This window comes from Solenopsis invicta, chromosome 16, assembly GCF_016802725.1.
Source record: "Solenopsis invicta isolate M01_SB chromosome 16, UNIL_Sinv_3.0, whole genome shotgun sequence".
Lineage (NCBI taxonomy): Eukaryota > Metazoa > Arthropoda > Insecta > Hymenoptera > Formicidae > Solenopsis > Solenopsis invicta.
This window is the reverse complement of record NC_052679.1, coordinates 18604161-18623342: the sequence shown is the minus strand read 5'-3', so window position 1 is coordinate 18623342 and position 19182 is coordinate 18604161. Positions and strand designations below refer to the sequence as shown.

Here is a 19182-nt window from a genome sequence, read left to right as displayed (position 1 = left end):
TAAATATTATTTTATAATATACTTTATATACGTATGTTAAAATTACCCTCGTTTCGAAACCGTGAATTTTCAGTAAAATTTTACTCTATAAATTTTTGTCCAGGAGAAAAATGGAAGAGATCTTAGAAAATTGCAGTTTGTACAAATCTTGTATAAATATTTAATCCCCAAACGACATATAAAATTTTAAAATAACGTTTGTTATTAAACACATTTGACTTTTGTAACATACAACAATTTTTCAATGATATAAATATAAAAATTTATCACACGAAATTTTGTACTTCTAAAAATTAATTTAATAAGGACTGATTTATTGCACATTTCTATGCAATTTCATATACATTGCATATGCTGTGTAACTAATCCACACATATCCCATGCAGCACAGAATATTACAGAATATTCCAGTAACATTTCAGCAAAAATATTGCAATTATTTTAAATATTACTGTAATATTCTGTAACATTCTGCGCTGTATAGAATGAATTTCAATGGTGTTAAGAAATGAGAGTATTTAATGTTGTATCATTATTACAATAAATTACAAAACGTTACAGAATACAAATGATTCATCATCATTATGCAGTATATTAAATTATGAAAACAATAAATAGCACGCATAACTTTTTAAGCAGAATATATGTATATATTTTTACAACCAATCATGAAACAACCTTTTTACAAATATGCGAGCGATAAAAAGATGCTTTTTAATAAATAGAGAGTTATTGATCCCAGAAATTGACAATTCATCCTACGTCGTTTTTTTTTCTTCGTCGTATAAAAAAGAATAACATTTATCGTCGCACAAATTCTGATAAAAAATTAGGTTTACAATTCTCTATAAACTTCCGCTATATTACACTCTGGCACTTGAGATTAGTGATACGAAATAATCGAATATCCTGAGAATATTGTTTAGTAAAACTTTTTTTTTAATTATACTAGAGAATATATTCTTATTCTCAATATACGTATATTAATATGTATTCTTATTTTTAATATTCTCAGGATATACCTCAAAGTCCCTCTTTCAAAGAATTCATCAGGACATTCTCTCTCTCTCTTCTCGGAGTACTCTTATTTTCCGAGAATATTTCCTTATGTCGCCCGATATGAGCGACGATTGTTGATCAGCTGGAGAATCCAGGATTAGTATGCTCTATAACGCAACGTCGGCAATAGCGTTTGACCGCACGATAGCCGACCCATGTAACTCTGGAACACTCGCCGATGTTGAGCTGTCGCAGGCCACGTACATAATAGGCTAACGCTTCTAGACCGGCATCGGTAATTCTCTCGCATCCGCACAGAGATAGCTTCTTCAGGTTGGGGCAACCAGTAGAGAGGGCCTCAAGGGTCGCGTCGCCGATGTCGCACTTGCCTATGTCCAAGGCGCGCATACGTGGACAGCCACGCGCCAGGGCGATGGTCGCACTGTCGCTGAGTGCCTCGCAACCGCGGGCGTTCAGGTAGCGCAGCTTGTAACAGTGACGGGCGACGACCAGCAGACCGGCGTCGGACACTCGGTCACATTTGCCCACGGAGAAGTAGCGGAGTGACGGGCCGAGACGCGCCGCCAACTCGCGTACCCCGAAGTCCGTAACTTTTAAACAATCCGACACCGATAACTGACGTAGGCTGCCGCAATAGGAAGCGATGGCGATCAGGCTGGTGTCGGTGATGCGACCGCATCTACGTAGGTAAAGACATCCCAGGTGCGGCATGCGCGATAAACTCAGCACCAGGCCAGAATCCTCGACGCCATGGCAATCGCTGAGATCGAGCGTCTGTAACTGTAAAATAGTGGTACGACCACAAGTACGAGTAATATTAGGACAGCCGGTCAAGTCCAGTTCTCTGAGATGGGTACAGCTATCCAGGACAGTGGTGACGTTAGCGTCGGTGACTCGACGCGAGTGTCGTAGCACCAGCGAGGTCAGATTGAGGTACGGCAGTTGGGCGAAGATACCGGGCAACCCGGTAGCACCTTCGAGGACCAGACGACGGACGCAGGTATGACAGCCGCGACGTGTCAACGCGTTCAACGCCGCAGTGGCATTCTGTGGATAACGCACCTCGACCTCTCGCCAGAGCGCTGGATGCCACGCAATCTCCCAGAGACGTCGGCAAGTCTGCGCCAAGGAGCAACGGTCGCGGGTATCGAGCCAGCTGAAGATCTTCAGCAGCAAACTGTCGTCGAGCTGGCAGAGATCATTGACCGCGACGTGGGCCAGATGATGCTTGGGTTGTGGTAGCTTGGGTTGCTGCTGCTGCTGCTGCTGCTGCTGCTGCTGCTGCTGCTGCTGCTGCTGTTGCTGCTGCTGCTGTTGCTGCTGCTGCTGCTGCTGCTGCTGCTGCTGCTGCTGCTGCTGTTGGCGAGTCGGCGTGTTGGACACGCATGGGGTTGATGACGACGATGACGACGTGGTACGGCAGGCATTGTTGTCGAGGGTATGGTAGCCCAAGTCAATGGTGTCCGCACCTGGTCGATAAACGCCGACCTTCTGCGACGAGTAGCCTCCTCCCCGCTCAGAGCCGCTCTGCTCCCCGAAGCTGGGAAAGAGGAGTGGGCATGATCCTTCCATTCCATGCTCCGTTCTGTAATTAGGAATTAATTTCAATACAACTGTTTTGGTGCATTTATTTTCCAAATAGAGATGAAATAATTTGGAATGTAAAAATTATTTGGATCATCGCGCAGCTAGATTTTTGTTTCTTAAATATAATCTTGAGATAATAAATGTTACTTAGATATAACACAGATGATATAAAAAAAGTTATATTTGAAAGTATATTTCTTCACTTTCATTTATCAAAAATCTAAAAATGTATATTTTTAGGAACCAGTACAAATTCTAACTTAAAATTTAATAATCAAAGAATTCAAAATTAGTGACAGAGACCGTTTTCAAATTTGTTAAAAAGAAACAGAAAAAAATTTAGATTCTATTTGCTTAATTACTAGCCTATGTCATCTAATGACGACATATGTCACGACGTAAATTATAATTTGCCAATAGATTATTCTTCGAATTTACAAGAGTAAACGTATAAAACTGTCACAATCCCGTGTTTCTCGATTGAACTTTCGTGCAGCTTCGACGCGACAGCCTCGGTACTCGCTTTCGAAAAAAAAATTTGCATCTTGAATTTTGCACGACCGTCCGTATTTACAGGACGTGAGTTACGGGCCCAGGGAGGGGCCTCATCGGGACGCGTCCATTCGCGACCGTTTACGGCTCGACGTGCGAATTTCACAACTCACAACGGGATGCCGGACGGGAGAGTCAGCGACCGTGCGTGACATCACCGAGCAATATCGATCTATCCGCCACCTCCTCCATGTTGATCCCGCATTCCAACTCTCGAAGCAGCTGCGGGGCCCGAGCGCGTTTTGCTCGCGCGCGGGGGATCGACGGACCGCGCAGAACGGGGTCCGCTCGACAGCCGCACTTGCTCTGGAATTCGTTGAATCGCTCGTGCGGTCGCTCGAGGAACTTGCGCGATCGCGTTTCGCGGACGTGGAATGGAAAATCCGACATATGACAGGTCCCCCGACACACTTATGGGGCCCCAACACTGCCCAACGCGATCGACCATTCCCCTCTCCCGTTTTCACAACTAAGGCCCCTCTCCAAGTCGATCAACCGGGACTTCTTGCAGACCCAAGATGAGAGGTGCGTTGCGAAAAGCGCTTCGTCTCATTGGAGGCGCAGAACTGGGCCCGAAACACCGAGAGATTCGTCAAATTTCAAGCGAGCGTGAACGATGAATTTCTATATATATAAAAAAAGTTGTTTTAATTTTATGAAATAGAGAATAAGTATAGCAAATGATGATAAATAACGTTATGTGCGACTCTGAGGATTTGGACAAATATTACGTTAGCAAAATGGCGACTCTGTGCCATCTTATGTCCATTTCTGTTAATGTATTATAAATTGACTTTAATCTTTTCTTATTTTTAGAACTAGTAAAAAATAAAAAAATAAGTTAAACCGAGATTAATTTACATTGGGCTATGTTCAAAAACATTGCCCGAGTGTTTTCATATATCGTTTTTTTTTTTAACATTCAACAAGAAAATAAAATGAAATAAGAATAAAATGAAATATGCAGATACTTGGATCGGTTTGATAAAAATAATAAATATTATTCTGAAACTTCTTTAATATAAAATGAAATTCTTTATTTTAAATATAAATTATTTAGTCTATAAAAAGCCACTCCCTAAAGCATTAAATATTTCGAAACTATAATAGCTCAATGTTCTATAACAAACATATTTTGTTCTTTAATTTTTGATTTTTCGTAAGAAATTTATTTCGGATTGCTATGAAACGAAACCAAAGATTAAAAAGCTGCAACACTCTTTTGCTGAGTTTCGGAACGCACAAATATTTCGAGAATTTCTTCATGAATTAAGCCTCCGTTACAAAAAAAATAAATAATATTATTTCCAATTTAATTAATGTGATGTGCATTTTTATGAAAATTTATTTTAATGAAATTTAAAAAATTACTTTAATGTCGAAATTTAAATTTTAATGTCAAATTAGTAAAAAGCACTGAATTAAAGTTTTAGATATGAATAAGTAACATATATAACATCCTTTGATTATACTGAAGAAAAATTCATTTTGAATCTGAAGAAATATAAATGTTTGTTAGAATAGTATATTTTTTCATATATATTTAATGAAGCAATATCCTTGCAAACACCAAGTTACAATGATGTAAATGTTAATTAGGTATAATTTCTCACTCAGTAATGTAACTGTTATACGACGAGTGTGTTACATAGCAGTTGCATTAATAAGTGGGAAATTACAACATTTATATAATTTATGTAACAATTTAATTTATTCGTTTCTGCTCCGAAATATAAATTTGGACTTTGATGACGACAAAGTTGAAAAACATACGCAATTACTTGCAGCTGTATTAACACAATGTCTGCCATTGGAAAATTCCCGGACACTTGCCCATTTAATAACATTGTGTATACAAAATGTTTATAAACTTTCTGTTATGTTCGCGAATCGGTACTTTTGTGCTTTTTTCATGTTTGTCATTTACCGAAAGACACATGCAACTTTTAAATCACTCAAGATTGCGATTGAGGCTACTTATATTATATATATTATTGATAAATTATCTTATCAGATGCAGCGAATTATATAAAAAATAAATTAATTAAAATCTTTATTAAACCTTGTTAAGCCTTATTCAATGCATCAGATGGATAAATTCATGTAAGAAATCCATACCACTTTTGTTTTTTTTTTAAATTTGTCGAGTAAAAAATAAAAAGTTATCTTTGTTATTTACCGAAAATTAAATTAAATTAACTAGCCTAGGTGTGGTCGCATTACAAACATATTCAAAAGAGATTTTTTTTTCATTTTTCTAACCAGAATTATTTTATTTCTCTATTCGACAAATTTCTCAAACAAAAATGGCATAGATCATCTGTCATTTAACTCTATGACGTATAAGGAATAAAGTTTAATAAAGGTTTTAATTGATGACATTAATTTCATATGATCCATTGCATCTGATAAGATAATTTATAAGTAATCATTGATTTTATTACGTGCGAGCTTAATTATCCGTACAAGAGTATATAAAGTAGATCAAGGCGAATATTTACCGCGTTATAGTTTGTGTCAAAATTTTACTTATCTGCCATCTTTTTGAAGATACGTTCAAAAAGATGACGTTAACAAAATTATTTGTGTTGTTGATGGTAATCACCATTAGTTTACAAGAAATTTACGGGTATGGAGACGACTATGATGAAGTGGAGCTTGTACATAGAGGGAGAAAAGGCGGTCATAACCATTGCAGACACGGTCGATGTTTTTACAAAAGAAAGGTAAGAAAAAAGTGTCAAATATATGCGCTTCTCGAAAAATATAACTATTGTACAATTACTTTTAAAAATAAAACTCCAGTAGTCTTGACAGATAAAGTGATGTTAAATGACTTTTCAATAATATTACAGATGTTAGATATGTTATCAAGATGTTAGAAATTCTATTAAATATTATTAAAACGTCACTTGACTTTATTTTATTTACTGAAGTAGTACATTTAAGTTTTAAAAACTAAAACCCAATAAATCGCTTTAAATAAAAATTATTTTTAGCTTATAAGAAATTATTTTATAAAGCGCTAAATATTTTGAAATCACAACAGCTCAAGTGTTCCATAACGAACATATATATCTATTTTGTTTTGTTTTTTTTTTTTAATGTTTAATAGTTTCTTATAAAAAAATCATTTCGCGAATGTGAAACGGCACATCATATAAATACAGCGTGTTACCCGTTGAAAAGATTCGTAAATATGGTAACGTAGTTTAAATTACGCCCACGTGGAAGCGCCAGTTGACAGGTTTTATTTTTAACTGTCATGTGTAACTTTTAGATGTGAAACATAACCTCTGTAAAACATAACCTCACCGCATCTCTAATTAGTAAATTTAAATAATTCTTTAGGTTAATAATGACGCACGTTTAGACGTAAACTCAAAACTCCATTTAGTCAATTTTTGATAAAGAATTAAAAAAGAAGCATCCATTCAACAGTATATGTAAATAAAGCAATAAAATAAAGGTAGAACTGGCAGGTATATGATCTATAGTACGATCTAAGACGAGGATATCTCCAAACAATTACACGTCGGTTTGGGGTTTCTTATCAATAATGAGGCTGTTATTTCTTTATAAAAATAATTGTATTGCACTGGAGTATCAGGACAGAAAGCTGCAAAGGTAGCTGATAACATTTGAGATAAGATACCATTTGTGAGATTTGAAGCAGAAAAAATGGATGATAAGTTGGACATGATAAAGGACAATCATTCTATAAGTAGCGAGAGTTTCGTTTGATAAAGAAATGAAAAAGATAAAGTGAAGAGACAAAACGAAAATTGAAGAAACAGAAGGAAAATCGGAAGAATAGTAATATCGAGAGACGAGATGAAGACAAACTGAAGGAAATGTTGAGGAAAGAGAAAGAGAATGTGAAGGAAACAAACAGGCTGTTGAGAATGCATGATAGGAAATGTCCATATAACAGCGGAGGCGAAAGCATCGACAGCCAAAGAGACAGATATCAAATGAAACAAACATGATAAAGATCTGATGACCCATTTTCTTTAAAATCAATACTTTATTATCGATTAACTCAGTGCATTTTGCTCCTGAATAAGAAACTTGCAATTTCCCATAATGCCAGAGAAACTTCCAATTAATGTTAATAATAATTAAGATATTAAACACTATTAAAATTACAAAGTTATTTTCATATAATAAAAGATCTGTATTTTTTGTACATATATTTTCAATATATTTGTTTATATCATAATACAAGTTGTTTATAAAATATGTTATATGCTGTATAAAATATCTAAAGTTTTTTTACAAATATAAAAATATTAGCATTTAATATACTACAGTATATAACATACATATAGTACAAATTCAGGTATGGGAAAATTTGGTTCTACTAAAACTATATTTGAAAAGTAGACAAATTTTATATGAATTAAATTTAAAAAAAATCAATATATATCCAATTTTGTAAATATTTTTATTTAAAAAAGATTGATTCCAAACTTCTCAACTTTTTACTAAGATACATCTAAACGTGATACATCAAGCAATAAGATAAAATTTTTTAAATATTTATTAAGTTATTTTTTATTTCCTTTTTCCGCAAATTATTTTTGAGCTCGATGACAATTTGCGAAGTCAGGTTTTTGTCTTCATAATACAAAGCGTAATATTTATTTTCATCATATTATTTTACTTTACTTTTTATTTTTATTGTAAAAGAACTTAGAAGAGTACGTTAAAATATTTATTATTTATATAAAATCCCCGCTCGTAGCCGAGAAATGATTCTTTCGCGTTCGTAAATCGCGCGATTTACGGTGTCGGCGATCAGAAAATGAATCCAGCCAATCAGAATCGTCGTTCCGTCGCTGCCGCCGTGTGCAGCCGTCTTGATGGGCGCATATATGTATCGCACCTAATGCTCTCGGGAACGAATTATGGCATTGTCTTTTATCAGGGCTAGAGCAGTGCAGCACGGAAATTCACACCTGCGTCTCTTCGCCAGTTTATCGACCATGAAGGTAATCGCGCGAGCCTCTCCGTCGATCGACGCGGAGCACATTCGCTCCTCCGAAACGACGAAAAACGCGAAATTCCCGTCGTGTCTCGGAAAATTCGAGCGAACATGATGATTCGACACTACGCGACCCATCGTCGTGTTCATTCGCGGGCTATCTCGGGCGAGTTATCTAAGCTAGCTTTTCATCAGCGTCGGCGGTCGAACGTCGACGTTGATTACGATGCCCAATACTTTGACACATTTTACTCGTCGACGATCTTGATCCCGTTGTCACCCGCTCTCTCCTGACATGTTTGTCCTTTTTTTCCGCAGACGGGATTGGTATTGGGTGTTTACGAAACAGAGAGCGAGGACAATGTCGTGCTCACCCCTACGGCGGCCAAGTACAACGAGCTGGTTAACGGCAAGCTGCTGAAGAACATTATGCTGTAAGTCTCTCAATGCCACGCTATTTATCCACCACCGCTGTAAAAAAATCTCTTTTGTGCATCCGCGCGATTTTATAGAGACGGCATTTCATACATCGCAACGCGCGTCTGTGTTAGTATCGTTATTATTATTTTTTAAATCTAACAAGGCTGTACCCCTTGTGCGCCACTGTTGTAGAATATATATATATATATACTTGCCAGACTACTCTTGCCTTGGCTATTTGGACACATATGTTGACTCGACACATGTCGGAGTATCCTTTTTCTTTCTCCATATTGGAACCCGCTCTTCTCTCGACGAAGTTGACCTGTGTTCCCTCATGTGTACACACGTACTTTTAGCACATACTTTGTTTAACAAGTCCGAAGTATAGAGCCATAACGTGTATGAAAAGGCCCTTCTTCTCTTCCCTCCCCTTCTTCCCTCTCCTCCTTCAGCCCCAACCACATTGCACTTATCTAAATTGTTGTTTCACTTTCGTTTCGTCATACGATATAACAATATGTTTAAATATTTTATTCATATTTCCAGCCTGAAACAATTGTTATAATGCTGCCTGAGCTTTATCTGACATTCAAAAGTGCTTTCCCTTTGTTATCTTAAAATTCTCATATTTATATATATATATACATATGAAGTATTGTTTCTGTTCAAAAATTTTGTGAATTTTCCAACGATAGTATTGCGCCTCACGAGCTCACTGGCATTATTTTCATTGTTTCAGGAGTGACTAGAGTGAGAAAGAGAGAGAGACGGTATTATACGCATGATATGAAGCGCAACTTGCTACGCACAAGGATATCCTAGAAAATACGCTGCGCTTTATAAATAAGAATATAATACTGCCTGATTTATGATAAATTCTTTTCGACGCGAGACAGACGTCAGACAGGTCGAATAGGAGATTTTAAACTCCTGTTAATCGTTCAGTTGATTAAATCATCACTGCTTCAAGACTGACGGGAATCGAGTAGAGTAATAGTAGTAATGTCGACTGGCGACGGTAATATGGGGAACGATAGCGGCGCCGGGAGCAGTGGTGGATTAGGCGACGGTAGCGGTAAAATTATTAAGCCTCATCCACCTACGAACGTGCTACAGAGGATGACCGGGATATTAGAGGATAAGAGCAACGATTACCTGTGCCCGATATGCTTCGATCTTATCGACACGGCGTATATCACACGTTGTGGACACACGTTTTGTCATCATTGCATCGTAAAGTGCTTAGAGATTAAGGATCGTTGCCCGAAATGCAGTTTCACGTTGAGCGAGCACGACATTTTCCCGAATTTTCTGTTGGACGAATTAGTTTCCAAATATAAAACTAGAAGCAAAGGCCTCGCTCAGCTAGGCTCGTACGCGGACAATAGTAGGCACAGAATTGCTGGTGGCGATTCATCGACGCCGGCCTCTGACGGCTTGAGGAGTATCGTAGCGGCGGAGAGCGCCAATCTCACTCTGCCCGATGTGAACGTGATGCTCGAGGTGCTTACTCAACGAAAGCATCTGCTCGAGGCGGAGACCTGTACGGCGCAAAATAAGCTTCTGCACGAGTTCCTCAAGCACTTGCTGCAACAAAAGGAGGAGCAGAAGAATCAGTTGCAGAAAGAGGTGGCGTTGATCAAGAAGGACATGGAGGAGGTGGAGAACATCCTGAAGGACGTTCAGAGCAAGTGCCCGCGGGTAGAGGACGTCAAAAAGGCAAGCGAGAACGATACCGCGCAGGTATCGGCGATCAGACGTGAGATGCTCGGCCTTATAGACATAATAGACTCGAATATGGTGAAGCCCAGCGACAAGGCGACCGGCGGCATTGATACTTTCACAAATCCGAGTGTCAGTCAGCACGGTGGATCAACACTAGCCATACGGAGGAAAAGATTGCACGCTCACTTTGACGATTTCGTTCAATGTTACTTCGATTCGCGCGGCAAGGAATTACTACTCGGCCAGAAGTCGCAGACTCAGAGCGAAGCTCAGCTGCAGCACGGTGGCGTGCACAGCACGAGTTCCGGGCTGGATGTGTTTCGCGAGAATCTCGTCAAGTTCTCGAGGTACAATTCTCTGCGTCCACTGGCCACCCTAAACTACTCATCGGATCTCTTCAACAATTCCACTATTGTGTCTAGTATCGAGTTCGATAAGGACAACGAATTTTTCGCAATCGCTGGTGTCATTAAACGCATCAAAGTGTTCGATTACGGCGCGGTCATACGTGACACCGTCGACATTCATTATCCCTGCGTCGAGATGATATCTAGTTCCAAAATTTCTTGTGTGTCATGGAACTCCTTTCACAAGGGCATGCTCGCGTCTTCGGATTATGAGGGCACCGTGACGGTATGGGATGCGGTGACCGGTCAGAGAACGAAGGCGTTCCAGGAGCACGAGAAGAGATGTTGGTCCGTGGATTTCAACGATGTAGATACCAGATTGATCGCGTCGGGCTCCGACGACGCCCGCGTGAAATTGTGGGCGTTGAATACCGATTATTCCGTGGCGTCGTTGGAGGCAAAGGCCAATGTGTGCTGCGTGAAATTCAATCCACGTAGCTCGTGTCACCTGGCCTTTGGATCCGCGGATCACTGTGTACATTATTACGATTTGCGCAACATGAAGGAGGCGTTGTGCATATTCAAGGGCCATCGTAAAGCGGTCTCCTATGTCAAGTTCATAAACAAAGAGGAAATTGTTTCAGCCAGTACAGATTCCCAGTTAAAGATGTGGAACATAAACAATCCACTTTGTTTGCGATCATTCGTCGGGCACGTGAATGAAAAGAATTTCGTCGGACTCGCCACCGACGGCGATTACGTTGCCTGCGGTTCAGAAAATAATGCGCTGTACGTCTATTATAAAGGTTTGACAAAGCAATTGTTCTCGTACAAATTCGATGCCGTTCGAAGCATATTGGAGGTACAGGACAGAAGGGAGGAAGATCTGAACGAGTTTGTGTCCGCGGTATGCTGGAGGCAGATGTCTAATGTCGTAGTAGCCGCTAACTCTCAAGGAATTATCAAAATATTAGAGTTGGTATGAGACAATTAGGAAAAAGCAATTGAACTTAAATGAGTGAAACGCGTATTCGATTACTGTAAACTAAAACGGGTCTAAATAATAAAGGAGATTGCCAAAAGTAGAAGCGTAAGAATAATTATACAGAGATTATACTTTCAGAAAAGAATTCTGTTCGCTTTGTGTTTTTATAATACTTTTAGTATACTTAGACCCTTTTTATTTTATGGTACCTACCTTGTGATTATTTTAGATGTGAATAACAACGAGACATAATGGAACCATTCTAAATAGCGTAATGATTTATAATAATGACACGTAATGAAAATTTTTACAATTAATGTAATCGACAAATTCGATGGAAATTTTAAGAAGGTCGTTATTGGCGATTAAAATATTGCAAGTGGAGATCTTCGATTATGTGATCTATGCTCAATATATCACAAAGCACAAATATTTTCTCTGAATTGTACACTATGGCTACTTTTTTTTTAAGAGACACAAATCGATATAGATTAACTCGCATTTGTTACAATTAAATGGAACGTGATATGCATAGTGTGTACGAACTTTTAATGCTTAACGTTGTAATATTTATTTTAAAAAGAAAAATTATAAATTTTAATGTAAAATATAAATTGCTACTTTACAATTACAAAGTATATAATATGTATTGTAATTTTGTTAAATGTAGTACAACAACAAGTAATTCAAATTTTAAACTTTTTTTAATATTGTTCAGTTAAAAACGCACTCCGAACAAAGTCAAAGAGTTTCGATTGAGTTTGAATCAAATGATAAATAAAATTAAATGTTGATCTATGTCAAAAATGTCGACTGTGTGGTTCTTTTTTTTTTAAAAGCAGCCTATGTGTGAGTATGATTAGGAAAATTGGTACTATTAATTATTGCATTCGTATTTTGAATTTTCTAATCTAATTTAAACATAATTCCATCTCAACAGACTGAATCACTTAATAATAAAAGTTTTGCATCGTTGTAACACGTTCGAAAAAAATATTCCTCCATATGACTTATCGAAAAGGATCTTTCGTAATTTTACGTTATCGATACTTAATATTCGTCGAAGATATCATAATTGCACGCTTGCTAAACTATTTTATGCGGATATATAAATACACATATATTTTTAAATATGATCGACGCGTGACGTGAGTATGATGTTTATTACAATAAGTACAATACTTTTGGAAGCAGCGTTTGAGTCTGCAGAAATTTACAGCGCAATGTAAATTTGTATGCGTGTGTTCGAGGATGATTTTCCAATAACGCTTCTTAATGTCCGAGTGGCGACTGTTTCGATATTTTAAGCTGCGTTCGCTTTAGCGCTCGAAGCATTTCATCCTTTTTGTTTATGACAAATATTAACCAAGGACAAATGAGCCTTGTTAAACCTTGTGTTCATAATGCTAAAAATCGATCCGAGATTTAAAACAGAAAAGGAATTGATCAATCGTGTTAGTTATCTGAAGTATTCAAATTCGATTGGTCACAAAGCTCAACAAGCTGTGAGCGAACGTAGTCTTCATCCATCACGAAATCTGCTCTCGACACAAAATTTAGAAATGACACGTAGAATAAATACGCGTTTGATAACCACATAATTTTTTTAACAAAATTTTTTAACAAATTTTTAGAGTAAATCCAAAAACTTGTTTCAGTTCTCGAAAGATTAGAAAAAGTTGAAACATTCGAATGGAAATCATCAAAACTAAAATACGCATATATTAAAATGTAATATAAAATTGATATACATATATACATATAATATACTTTGACTGGCAATCGTATACAAATCGTACCTGCATTTTCCTAGAAACCACTAGTAATTGCAATATCAATATTTTAAGTATTAAAATATCGATGTTTTCATTATCGCGTGATAGAAATCTCAACAATTTTTAAAATTTTTTGCTACTAGTTGCTAACGAAGTTTTCAGCTTAAATTAGCTTAAAATCATTTAGCTTAAATTGACTGATATCATGATTGCGTAATTGTGTAAACAGAAAAGTGATAAGAAGGTAATCAATGTCTCAAATATTTTTTTCTCTGATAATGATATCTAGATAAGGCGTTATTTTTATTAAAATTGTTTTTTACTACATATCAAATTTTTTTAATGGTTATATTATCGTCTTTGTAATTTGACTATGCTGTTAAAAAAAATTTGCATTACTACGTTAATTTAATTGGAACGGTGAATAGTTGAAAGACAGAGCGAAGCAAGTTATTGTTGCAAGTGATACATACATTTTAAAAAAGGAAAATGTACAAAGAGTGAATAGAAAAATGAAATATATTGCGATAAAGTTCACAATATATTTTGTTTTCAGAATATGGAAGTGATAAAAGAATGAATATATCTTAATATATTTCTTTTAATAAACTTGCTTTAAGCTTCTGTCATAAGTATTAAAGACTGATCTACAACGTGCTCTTTCTACTTCTAGCTTCTCTGCTTTTTTGTGCATTATTTTATCGAAATTTGCGAGATAAAAGTTGACCAACTCTTTAGAAGTGATAAGAAACACAATTATCGATATACGGAAAGAATAATTTTGTTAAAATATCTAACAATTTAATTGGATCTGAAAATAAATTTGTTAGACTATTAAAGTAATTACGTTGGACTTTCAAACTGATTGCTAGAATGTCAAAATTTTTTGCAGCATTTCTCATTGTACTTCAGCATTCGTCATGATTAGTTTGATGATCCAGTAAAATTATTTTCAGATCTGTATTCAACTAAATGTATAGATACTTTAGCAAAATCAATCTTTCCATGTAAAACAGTGCACGCAAAGGCAATAAACAAGAAGCAAAAAAACAGAAAAAAGCACATTGTAAATTAGCCTTTAATTAGCATCTATTCTTACTTATAATTAAAATATGATTACATGTAAAATTGATTCACTGTACAACTATGCCAACTAAACCCCATGACAAAGTCACATTATTACTTATAGTATTGTTGTATATAAAAGAAATAATGAAGTTTATCGACAAATATTTCATTGTATTATATCTTAAGCCGCTAAATAGGTTGTAATCAATGCTCGTTTCAACAATGTTAGTGAGAACTGAATGTGAAACGGTTCTATAACGTAACGTATCCACGCTGATACTGTAGCTAAGAAAAAAAAAACAGCAGTTGTGAATTAATGTGTAGTCTATAATCTCTAAAATGAGAGAGTTATTGTAAATGTACCGATGTTAATGTATAATTGGACGAAAAAAAAGGATATTCTAGAAATAAAGAATAGTATATTTTTAGAGTGTATTTTAAAATTACAAGTACACCGCGCGTACACATGATGAATGTCAAAAGAATGCCTAGACTATTGTAATTAATAAATTTATGAATTTGTGTCTGAACATCTCTGTCTACTAAATGGATCACTGCCGCGTATCTTTCCTTCACAAATTGCGGTGCGATCAGAGATCTTTTCACTAACATCGAACGAATGTTTACGCTACAGAGCAGGACCAAAGATCCCTAAAGGTCACGCTAGAGTGTTTTGGGGTTTGGATGAAACAGATTACACCGGAGTCGCGGTAGTCGGACTGGGCAAGCAGGGTCTTGGTATTAATGAACTTGAGGAGATCCATGAAGGAAAGGAAAATGTACGTGCTGCCGCAGCAGGTAATCTTATTAATTCAATTATGTATATTATGCAAATAGTCATTCACTTTGTTATACAAAATTCTCAGAAGTGTACTTCAAAATTGACATCAACATATTACAAAATTTCATACTTATTTGATATTTTAATACATACCTAGCAAACGAAAATAAATTCAAATAAATTAGAAATTGTAATTCATTTTAGTTTATTCAAATTCGTGCTTTACAATAGTTTTGAATTCAAATGGATTCAATTGAAATACGAAATGCACTCTTCATCATTTTGAATTCAGATGGGTTCATGTCCCAATTATATTATTTTCAAATGGATTCGAAAAATTTGAAGCACAAATTCGAAAATGTCGAAATAAATTCATTTCTATCCATTTCAATTCATTTTTGTTTGCTGAATATTTAACTCTTTAACTACTGAACTAGACGCAGAACTGTATCGCTGTATGCACAGCTCGGTTATAGAACGCGATCAAACGCAAATGAAAAAGAGAAGGGATTTTTTTTATAATTTTGCTTTTATTATCAAAAGACACGGTAATATCTCGCGCCAAATAAAATACGTAACGTCGAAGAAATATTAAAATAGAAAAGTCATTCTTTGTTCTAAACGATCGTTTAGAGAGAACCCATTATAGTGAAGTATAATAACTAAAGGATTAATACTTTAATATTTATATTTCAATTGATTATGTTAAAGAGTTATAATTAGTTCCTTTTATACATTTAAAATTATGCCATAATTATATTTGTATTGTAATACAATAGGACTTATGGCTTACCTATTTTCTTAAATTAATTTTAAAAAAATATTGAGAAGCTATATTATTATAAAGTACTATAGATTCTATTAAAGTTCTGTTGTTCTAGCGGGATGCCGTGCATTGGATGACGTCGAGATAAAGAACATCAAGCTAGAAACGCTAGGAGACGCAGAAGCCGCCGCCGAGGGAGCTGGTCTGGCTACGTGGCTTTTCCAAGGATTTAAAAATGAAGAGAAAAAAAAGAAGTTACCAAAGATCTCGCTTTACGGAGAAGAAGGAGAGTAAGTATCGTTTCTTTAGGCTTATCCATCAAAACGTCCATTAAAATTATAAAATATAAATTTCATTATTTCTTATAAATTTTATACATTTTATTTTACAAATAAAACTAATAATTCGTTACTTCTTTAAAGGGCGGAATGGCGAGTGGGCATTATCAAAGCTCAAGCGCAGAACTGGGCTCGCGAGCTCTCGGACACACCCGCCAACTTAATGACACCCACGATATTTTCGCAACGAGTCCACGATGTCCTTACGCAGCTCGGAGTCGACGTTCAGGTACACGACAAGAGCTGGGCCGAGCAGAAGAAGATGGGTTCGTTCCTTAGTGTGGCGCGTGGTAGCACCGAACAACCCAAGTTTCTGGAGATCAGTTATAAAGGCGCAGATAATGCGACTGAGTCGCCGATAACCTTCGTCGGTAAGGGCGTCACTTTCGACGCTGGTGGCATCAGTCTTAAGGTACGGTTTTCTCTCTCTCTCTCTCCATTTCACAAAATAATATCAGGAGCAAGTAAGAGGTTTAAATGCGGACGCTTGCTTGCAGCCGTCGTCGGAGATGGACGAGATGCGCGCCGATATGAGTGGCGCCTCCTGCGTGGCCGCCACCATCCGTGCTGCGGCGGAGCTCAAACTGAAGAAAAATATTATTGGACTGATCCCGCTTACCGAGAATCTGCCGTCTGGACATGCTACGAAGCCGGGAGATCTGGTGCAGGCGATGAATGGCAAAACCATCATCGTGGACAACACCGACGCGGAGGGTAGACTGATTCTCGCCGACGCGCTGTGCTACGCTCAGCAGTTTAATCCAAGGTTTGCTGTGTAACACTTACTATTTAAAACGAATCGTATTGGTCTTATTATTTGGAACTTATACGAGAAACCTATATCTCTTGTATTCTAATTATTATATTTATTTATTTTACATTTAACATACTTTAAAAAATGCCTATTTTCTAATCTCATTATTATATCTTATTTCATTGATATATTCGATAATCGGATAAATTATTGGAAATAGTTATAAATTGATTATAATTGATTTTCAATTACTTCTAAACAGATTTATTGTGGATATTGCTACGTTGACTGGTGCCATGAGAGTCGCCTTGTCGAACGCCGCGACTGGAGTATTTTCGAATGATGGTAATCTTTATGAAAATCTGAGAAATGCTGGCACGATAAGTGGCGATCGAGTATGGAGATTCCCTCTGTGGCAGCATTTCACAGATGAAGTGACAAGTAAGTAATTGAAAATTATATACGCAATTACGTTATCTATATTTTATATTCTCATTAGATTTCAAAAATTTTTTATATATTCAGTCACTATCCCTCGTCTATTACGGAAAATTGAGATATAACATGTTTATTATTCGTTGTTCATATAAAACTTAAAAATCTGTGTCATAATTTTCAGAAAAAATCAAGACTGCTGATGTAAATAACCTCGCGAAGTGCAAGGGTGGTGGCTCTGCCACCGCTGCTGCTTTCTTGAGGGAGTTTGTCAGCAAAGATACTCCATGGATGCATCTGGACATAGCTGGTGTAATGGGTCCTGCCCACGATGAATTATCATATGTCCCGGCCGGAATGACTGGTCGCCCGACACGTACGCTCATACAATTCCTACAGACGTTCTGTTAAAAGGCACATGGTCACGTAACTCGCGCATCAAACGGGTTCTTGTAATTTTCTATACATACATGTAAAAGTTTACACAGAAAGATATGTATATAGAAATATACATATATATAGGGGAATTGCGCCTAATATGGAGAGGCGATGTATTTAATCAGATTTGAAATTATATAACGTTCAGTGATAAAACGCCCAAACAATTTACAATAGGCCAGTAGCAGCATTTTTAACAGATAGATACCAGGTTTATCAAGCGATCTTCCCAATTTATCAAAGATAATGCAGATTGAATGTGCTTTAATGCGATTTGGAAATTTATCTTTAATGTCTGAAAGTCTGAATATTAAATAGATAAGTTGAAAACTTTGACAAAATATAATGAACGCTAGACAAAGATCGTAAAATCGTTTTTCCATATAAAAATACATTGCCATTACTATAAGAACATTTGGAGAATATATTAATTGTATTAATTAAGATTTATATATATATACATTTTTAAATCTTGATATATGTATTTGATACATCAAGATATAGATGATATATCTCAAATAGTTGCATTTTTTTACCTGGTAGATATAGCTATCGAAATGCTTAACGATTGTTACGATTCTCGAAATCAAAATTATTATACCTCGCCATATTAGGTAGTGCCTACATCTTTTAAGTTACCACTTCTTATATGATTAAAATATATAACCCGTAAAAATAATGTATACATGCGGTAAAGATGGATGTCTAAAATAGAATACTTAATATCTACATATGGAAACTGTTCATTTAAGAAACAATTTTTACGCCTCCAGATACATTCTGTATCACGAAATTTAATACAAATAGGAATATTTGGAAATTTTATTATCATGTTATTTCTATTAGTAAACCTAGATTTAAACTTTTTTTTTATAAATCCGCAACAATTTACATCCTATTTTCCAACAAAAAATCCTCTATTAGACCATTCCCCTATATAAAATACAGTTTCCATTACAAATCGAAACTGATAATCCCACTCTTTATACATGCGACATGTTTGATTGTTCGTATATGAAACGGCAATTATGAAAATAAGTTTGATACAACTCTTTTACAATTTTGTACAATTGAATTGTTTACTTTCATGTGTAAAGCTGAGCTCTTGATAAATTCTTGAGGACTTTATTACAATCAGGATTTTGAATCAGCTGAAATAGTGAATATAAAAAAGCGTGCTCTAAATATGTATATAATTAAC

At 36.1% G+C, this 19182-nt stretch overlaps 2 protein-coding genes across 5 annotated transcripts; one reads left to right on the top strand and one right to left on the bottom strand.

Moving 5' to 3' along the window:
* Positions 1-140: 140 nt before the first annotated feature.
* LOC105193121 (F-box/LRR-repeat protein 7) lies at positions 141-3891 on the bottom strand. The gene is made up of 2 exons (XM_039458875.1): positions 3273-3891; positions 141-2605 (listed from the first exon to the last, which is right to left on the bottom strand). The coding sequence occupies exon 2, from the start codon at positions 2590-2592 to the stop codon at positions 1138-1140; it is 1455 nt and encodes a 484-aa protein (XP_039314809.1). The 5' UTR covers positions 2593-2605; positions 3273-3891; the 3' UTR covers positions 141-1137.
* Positions 3892-5658: 1767 nt separating this feature from the next.
* Positions 5659-18801, top strand: LOC105193120 (E3 ubiquitin-protein ligase COP1). Of its 4 annotated transcripts, none has more exons than XM_039458873.1 (8): positions 5659-5885; positions 8465-8580; positions 15104-15267; positions 16132-16306; positions 16439-16766; positions 16852-17120; positions 17371-17549; positions 17728-18801. In XM_039458873.1, the coding sequence occupies exons 1-8, from the start codon at positions 5724-5726 to the stop codon at positions 17952-17954; spliced, it is 1620 nt and encodes a 539-aa protein (XP_039314807.1). In that variant the 5' UTR covers positions 5659-5723; the 3' UTR covers positions 17955-18801. The 4 variants fall into 4 exon arrangements, with proteins under 4 accessions (XP_039314807.1, XP_039314808.1, XP_011155763.1 ...); XM_039458874.1 differs by having other exon boundaries at positions 17371-17553; XM_011157461.3 differs by lacking the exon at positions 5659-5885 and adding an exon at positions 7995-8153.
* The last annotated feature ends 381 nt before the right edge of the window (positions 18802-19182 follow it).